A 7962-nucleotide genomic window follows, 5' to 3' on the forward strand; every position below is an offset into this window, starting at 1 on the left:
AGCCTGCATGAAAAAGCAGGAGTTTGGAAGATGCATCTCTAACAAAATGATGCATCATGGAAAATTTAATGCTTTTGGATCTTGAGCCATACTAGGGTCTAAAAGTCAGGAAATCTCTTGATTTTGAGCATTCTCTTCATTTTTGCCTCCCCCAACTTTATGGGAGCACAATACTAAATAGCTGCAGTAAAGAGTGAAGTGGGAGAAGATGAATGAGGTAAAGGTCGCAGGCCTCATTTGAAACCAACTGAACCAGCAGGATGTCTGGAAGATCTAATTTTATGCTAATATTTGTGAAATATCTGTAATCATGGCTGCGTTCAGTGATCTGCACCACCAACCTGCATCTTCATCAGCGGTATACTGCATCACCCTGGCTCTGAACTGTAATGTGTTTGCTGCCTTCACTTTCAGGTGAGGTATTACATGGTTTCTTTGCGCCCTGAGAAAATCCTCAGATGTCATGGCTCTATAAAACACGAAGCTCCTCCTGAACTCACTGGATATTGCCAAAAACTGTGTTGCCATCAAGCTAAAAATAGAGCAGTTTTTCTTGTTTCCTGAAGAGTTCTGATGGTCTGTAAAGTGTCCCCAGGGGGAAAACTATTGAACTCTAATTGCACATTCACTACAGGGTTCGCTGGGTAAGAGTGTCATAATGCTGCACAACAGCTGAAGAACACAGAAAGTTGCATTTTTTTCTCCCTGCCTGATGAGAAATAGACATCCAGTCTTTAGTTTTTCGCCTACGTGGACCAGAATGAAAGAATTTCTGGTCTCATTGTCAGTGCCACTCAAAAAACAATTTTAACTTCAAAGGCTTGAGAACAAATTGATCGCATGTTACTTCAATAGCGTAGTGAGCGCGGTAACCTACTTGTTTTCAACAAAGGACTGTTTTCAACCACAGCATTCTGTTAATATTAGATACAACTTCCATATTTAGTACTGTATAGATGGAGAGAGAGAGAGAGATGTAGATAGATAGATACTTCATAATATATATACATGGTGAAAGCCTGGGTCCAACAGTAATAATGTGGGGTACTGTTACATGCTTTTAAGACATGTTTTCTCAAACATAGGGGACCTCAAGGAGGCGTACCTGTGTGTATGGGTGTATTAAAATCAGGTTAATCCCCCTGAGATCAAAAAACTCTATTCCAAGACAGACTTCGACAAGACAGCTGGAGCATATTTACTCAAAGACATCACAACAAGCAAGAAATTTCATCACTAGCGAAGAACAAAAAAAAACCCAGAGAAAGAAACATAGGAGATGGAGAGAGAGGAAGGAAAAGGCTCCTCAGTCCTAAAACAAGCATATCTAAGCACTGACAGTTTCCAGTGGGTTCGGCTGTCGTGGTTCTCACAGGTATTTCAGCCTCCACGCAGAGCAGAGGAAGCAGCAATCGTGATTTTCCTTCTCTTTTCACCTGTCGCCACCCAGGCCCTCGGAGCAATCAGTAGAAATTTAGTCTGCTCACACGCAGAGAAAGAAAGATGCATCTGTAGCACAATAACACTCAGAGGTGTGGGCTTTAAAAATGATACATCCTCAAAATCTCTAGTGCTATGCAACAGATTTTCAAACTACATGCATCCCTTAGACAGACTGGTGGTTATTCAAGTACTATGGGTCAGTACAGTTTTGAGGTATTTTGTGTAATTGTCAGCCATTGGGTACACATGGAAAAAGATAATGCACTTACACGCACAGACCCTGTGGCAGAAGGCTGGGCCTGTGCTAGGCGGCTGGATGTATTAATCTGGTATCCACTGGACAATGTGCTCTTACTGTTCTGGCTGCAAATGACGCCAGAGCCACGGGTCGGTGAGGGGCAGAGTCCCCGAGGCTGCGTGGAGCAGGGAGACAACAGGGTGACACATCACAGAGGTTAGACAGTCAGCGGAGGTACAGCGGCTCTATTGGTTTTCACCCCATCATGGCCTTCATCCCTCAGACCGCTGGCGTCCTGTTAAAAGGGGTGCGGGGACTGCTACCATGGAAACTAAGAGGCAAGAGTAAGTACGTGGGTTCGTGTGTGCGCCTGTGTTTTACGTCCTCTATCTGATTGTCATTATCACTCTGTGAAACACAGAGTCGGCAATAGGCACCATGAAGTGTCTTTGCTTTGAGATGAGCAGGCACTGTGGTGCTAGACGTGATGGGCTCCGGTTGGAGTGGTTTTGTGGTATTTGTCTGGCAAATTATATCCTACTATGAAGCGTAATTAAGTCCCTGTTTAAGCCGTTTGTGAATTAAAACTGTTAATGTTTGACTTGTGTTTGGAATTAAAACTCTGCTGGTTTTTCTAACAGTTTGCTGAAGTGGCGTTGTGAAACGAGAGCCAGTCTGATTGGAGAGACTGTGAGTTTCTAGGAATCACGCTGTGTTGTTGTGTGGCAATATCTGCTGTTAAAGCAGCACTCGTGGTCTCCCATTGCTAAGCCAGGTCAGCAGGCAATTACTGATTTGACTAAACGGCATGTATGTTGTTGCATCTGTCCGTTGCATGGAGTGTGTTTTTTGGTTTCACAGGCATGTGTGCATGTGTGAAAACAAAATTACATCTGCAGACTTGCGTGTGTGTGTGTGTGTGCGCCAGTCTAACCTTTGTGCTATGGTTGGTGATTGCAGGTAATCCTTCCACCTGCCAAAGCAAAAAAACCATAAAGCAGCGATTCCTCAAGCTGCTGCCGTGCTGCAAGCCCTCAGCTGCCCCCTCAATCAGTCAAAGCAAGTGCTCCTTCACTCTCTATACATCTCTACTTCCTTCCATGTGTCCAGCCCCTGTAGTGAATGGAGAAGACTCATTCAGACACTTGTGTGGACACAGCCATGTGAACACAGCCACTGAAACAATCAGTATACACATAAACCTGCATACATACATACATACCTGAAAACTCTGAAACACTATTATTGCTGCTCGTGGGTCAGGCCTGTTTTTGTGATTTTAAGTGTGTTATGTCCTCATGAGCAATGGAACGTGTGTGTGTGTGTGTGTGTGTGTGTGTGTGTGTGTGTGTGCTTTAACAGAGATACCAGGCTGATCTAGATTAAAGTGAAATCAGGTCTATTCGGTTCTCGAGGTCTAAGAACTTACATGACACATGCTATGAGTTGCCTGTTATTTGTGGCGAAACAGATGGAGTAAGGCCGGTATGAGGAATATCTGTCTGTGAAAGTGGCTCACACCTTTTTAAAAAGTCTCTTCTTTACCAGTTTCACTCATGTTAACCGACCTCTGTCACTTCCTCAGTGTACGTAGGGCTCTCCCCAGCCTCTTTACTGTACTGCCGTCATTTTATAGGTGCTTTCCTGACCATGTATTCCTTTGTGATATGAAGTACTGAAGCTTATGCCAGATCAAAGATGTGTGGAATTTTCTTGACATAGTAACTTCATGATAATATATAGAAGATTGCCTTCTCTCATGTTTTGATTCAGTGCATTACTAAAATAATGATTGATATGGTTGTAAATAAAGTTTTGTGGTGTAAGACTGTGTGATGAGCTCAATATCAGTTTGGTGACTTCCTTGAAATATGTTGGCCTGGTCACGGCCACCCTGGAGGTTGGTGTGGGTGTCGTGACGATGAACGCTCGCTCACGCTGGTCTCTCCCTCTCACAGACAGCGTGGAAGATGACTTTGAGCTATCCACTGTGTGTCATCGCCCTGAAAGCATGGACAAGCTGCAGGAGCAGACGAAGTTTACCAAGAAGGAGCTGCAAGTCCTCTACAGGGGCTTCAAAAATGTAGGTCTGGCTGAAGAAGAGAACGAGAGGCGGGGGGGGGGAGTCAACAAATAAGCCTAAAAAAAGTCTGCTTCTTGTTAAATCATTATGGGAGTTAAGAGCAGTATCACTCTGAGAGCTGAAGTTACCGCATAGATCTTCATATATTCTGTGCTAGATGAGAACTAATGAGTTTTCTCAATTCACATCATCCCAGGAGTGTCCAAGTGGTGTGGTGAATGAGGAGAACTTTAAGAACATTTACTCCCAGTTCTTTCCACAGGGAGGTAAGTTGTCAACTCCCACCACTAAACCTGAAGAGCTCCAGCTGTGGCCATAATACTCTCATTTACACCACTCTTTCTATCCGCTTTCACTTCATACATTTCAGGTTAGAGTGTAAATAACCTAATTTATTTGATTCTGCAGAGTTTTGTTCATCATCACAAGGAAAAAAATCTTAATTAACTCATTATAAATGCACTGTGCTGAACTATAGTCCGTGCACTGCAAAGAGTCCGGGCGATTTTTCATTTGGTGATATTTAGGTTGATGAACTGTTAACCACTCGCCTCCAGTTGTATTTGAAATGATTCTTATATCTTGGCTATATTTAGCTCACTGCTAATCCTAGCTGTCCAGACGTTGCTTCATGTTTCATGGGTTCGTGGGGTAACTGTGAGCCTCCACCTTTGCAGATTCGAGTATGTACGCACATTTCCTGTTTGAAGCCTTCGACACGAACAAGAATGGCTCAGTTAGTTTCGAGGTGAGCTTTATTCTTGTATCGGCCTCTTTTTGGAGATAAGAGCAAACATGTGCTCCAGGGAAACCTGCCACCACAGCTGTATCCTCATAAGTAGTTTTCCCTCTACATACCTGCCCACTGCCATTATTTGCTCCAATGAAGATTTTTCTTGATTTAAGTAATGCCAACACGATAAACTGTTCCCCTTCCATCTCAGGACTTTGTATTTGGCCTGTCTATCATCCTGAGAGGGACCATTAATGACCGGTTAAACTGGGCGTTCAACCTCTATGACCTGAACAAGGACGGCTGCATCACCAAAGAGGTAACACACACACACGCGTCACACTGTAATTAGGTTGTTCTGAGTTACTGAAATGGCTTCAGGGCTCATGGCCTTTGTTCTTCTCGCTTCTGGTGTCATGTTGTCCAACAATTTCTTCATCCTCCGTAGCGTTTTCTCCCTTTTGTCCTCCACTTTCCAGGAGATGTTAGACATCATGAAGTCCATCTATGACATGATGGGGAAGTACACGTACCCCACTATGCAGGACGATGCTCCAAGAGAACATGTGGAGAGCTTCTTCCAGGTCAAACTCAACAGTTTTCACTTTCTATTATTCCTGATGCTGTTCTGTAAAAGAAGATAATGGACAAAATTTCAGTGAGAAAAATCTTTGGCTGCTTTTTTTTTTTTTTTTTTTACAGAAAATGGATCGGAATAAAGACGGGGTGGTCACCATAGAGGAGTTTATCGAGTCATGCAAAAAGGTGGGGCAGAAAAAAGGATTTTCAAGTCCTAACAGAATAGTTTTTGGGAATTAGCGCATTTGCAGTCCTGATGAGAGTTGGATGAGAAGATTGACCAATTAACCAATTTGACAGTCGGGGGAAACAGCAAGCCCACGAGATGAGATAACATATCTGCTTAAGAGGTGCTGGTAGGCAGATTTTCTAACTGTGCACAAAGCCAGGATAGCTGTTTCCCCCTCTTCATGCTAAGCTAAGCTATTTGCCTCCTGGCTCTAGCTTCATACTTGCCAGTCTGACATGTAAGTGGTATCAGTCTTCTCATCTAACTCTCAGCGAGAAAGCGAAATACTGCAAAGTGTCAAACTTTACTCCTCACTTTCTGCTGAGAGTGAATCGCTACGGTAACAAACCTCTTGTCTCTGTCCAGGATGAGAACATCATGCAGTCCATGCAGCTGTTTGACAACGTCATCTAAGAACCTGGACCAGAGAGCACGCTGGCACCAGAGAGGGGAGTGTGTGTGCAAGAGGAATCAGGATTGGAAAGAGAGAAAGTGTGTGTGTGTGTGTGTGTGTGTGTGTGTGTGTGTAAGAGAGAGAGAGTCTGTGTGTGTGTGAGAGAGAGAGAGAGAGAGAGAGAGTATGTGTCTGTGTGTGTGTGTGTGTCTGTGTGTGTGTGTGTTTCTTCTGACTTGCAGGCTTGTACTTGTGTGTCTGTTGAGAGCAGTGAGTCCTGAGGGCACCGACTAGCCCTCTCCCTTGTTCTGGACCCCCGGTGACATTTCTCCAAGCGACATTGGAGTTGCTCCCTTCTTCATCATGCAGAACTTTAGTTTTACCCCAGAGACACAGAGAACTGAGGCAAGCAACGAGCTCACAGGCACTGGCGCACTCATGACCCCCCACTTGTTTCATTTGAACTTTTATTTATTACTATTACTGAAGGAGGAACTATGTCGGCCTGCAGTGGCTGAACTCAGAGGGAGGAAATTTCCCCCAATCCTTGTTCCAAGATCACATTTCCCCTTTTCCCTGTGATGGCTGAGATTTGAATTTGTGAATCTGATCCTGTCTCTCTGTGCATGTGGGCAACACCTCCCTGGAGCAGCTAGGCTGCTCACGCCCCAGCCATAAAAATAGAAATGAGTCTACCGTCATCTAGCGGACAAGAAGGAGAACGACACTTCCTTTAGGAAACTGACGAATTGGAGGTCGAAGCGATCCTGTTGTTCGGAGGTTCAAACCTGTTGTTTTCCATGAGGAACTGATTTCAATATCGCATGATGATGTCACTAATATCCAATTATGTATTTACAGAGATACTCCAAAGTCTGCTTGTCTGTCTGCTGTTCCTAGTCATTCACAGGTGCCTCACCCTTTGTGTATGTGTGTGTGCATGTGTAACAGAAAGAGATGTCATCCATCTTACCTATGTAAGACTCGAATGGGACAACACCCACCTTCATTCAAGGGGTTCTGGTAGAATAATTCCCGGCCTTCCAAACTATTACAGTCCTTGCTCTAGGTGTCTACTGACTGTTGTACATTTTCTAGCGTTCCCAGTGGTGTGATCCTAGACAGTACGACGTGGGGATTGCGCTACAGTTGACGAGCTGTTTTAACCATCCCAGCTTCCCTCAACACAGGACCGGCATACCACAGTCGTACTAGTCTATTAGTATACGTCCACAGGGATTTTATTAGATTGCAGAACGTATTTGTGAACTTTTTGTAATCGGAAATGTCATGTGGTTGTAGCAGGTTCTACCACTTCAAAAAAAAAAAAAATCTCAAAACCCATTGTTGCATTAAATTAGGCTCATTCAATTTCAAAGAGGCATAGTATGTGTGTGTGTACTGTTGTTGAGAGACACATGGTTTAATAATATAGTTTTTTTTAATGCCCCCATCTACCCCATTCCGTATTCTCCCTCTCTCTGTAACACCAAAGAGAAGATAAAAATTAAAGAGGTATATACAGCCACTCTAAGTTAAGACATAAAGCCCACCTGTGGGTGAAGAGAGAGGGAGATGCCGTGTGGTAAGAGAGGCAAGGGACAATCAGATGTCAAAGGATGTAGTTTGGTACATTACATGTGGTTTACCTGCAGTCCAAACAGAAGTGTGGCTTTGGGTTGTAAACCTACATGTTAGGCTCTGATGAATCAATTATTTTAGACAATTTGCAACCCCTTATTAATTTGTTGTTGTCAAAGTTGAACCACATTTCAATCCAAGATGGTGTAAGATGAGGCACGCAGACTAACTAAATAGGCTGTAGTGTCCTGTAAATGCAGAGGGACTCACATGAAATAGCAATAATGTTCTCTACCACAAATCAGCACCTTTCCACCCATCCAACCTCTTTCCTCTCAGAGCACAGTGTAAGGGTGCATTAAGACCCTGAAGAAAATATGCACTTCCCACCCTGCAATTTGTTTTTTTTCTCTTCAGCATTTTTATTTCGATGGAAAAATTGGTTTGGCTCTGATTGTTCCTTGCCGACAGTCTTTAACTTCCATTCCTGACCACAAGTAAAACCTGTCTATACCCGCATGTACTGTGTCTAGAACAATGAAAACCTACTAACCCGTTGTACTGACTGTCTAGTTAGCGAGCCTCAACTGGTTGCATTATGTATTCAAAATGTGTATATTTTGTACAGAGACAATAAAAATCACAGTTACTATGCAAAATGGACTGGAGTTTGAATTTAAAA

General features: G+C 43.5%; 1 protein-coding gene across 6 annotated transcripts in view; it reads left to right on the top strand.

Annotated features, from left to right (window-relative positions):
- LOC121613631 (Kv channel-interacting protein 2-like) overlaps window positions 1-5789 on the top strand; it is an 85588-nt gene extending 79799 nt beyond the window's left edge. For 2 of the 6 annotated variants that reach the window (XM_041947148.1, XM_041947146.1), the window contains exons 2-8: window positions 3640-3764; window positions 3961-4030; window positions 4442-4512; window positions 4709-4816; window positions 4977-5081; window positions 5200-5262; window positions 5672-5789. In XM_041947148.1, the coding sequence (XP_041803082.1) occupies window positions 3640-3764; window positions 3961-4030; window positions 4442-4512; window positions 4709-4816; window positions 4977-5081; window positions 5200-5262; window positions 5672-5719 (590 nt within the window). In that variant the 3' untranslated portion in view covers window positions 5720-5789. Of the gene's footprint in view, window positions 1-2641; window positions 2745-3639; window positions 3774-3936; window positions 4031-4441; window positions 4513-4708; window positions 4817-4976; window positions 5082-5199; window positions 5263-5671 lie in introns of all 6 variants that reach the window. The other 4 variants (XM_041947145.1, XM_041947144.1, XM_041947143.1 and 1 more) reach the window with 4 other exon arrangements.
- Window positions 5790-7962: the final 2173 nt, after the last annotated feature.

Source organism: Chelmon rostratus, chromosome 11 (assembly GCF_017976325.1).
Source record: "Chelmon rostratus isolate fCheRos1 chromosome 11, fCheRos1.pri, whole genome shotgun sequence".
NCBI lineage: Eukaryota > Metazoa > Chordata > Actinopteri > Chaetodontiformes > Chaetodontidae > Chelmon > Chelmon rostratus.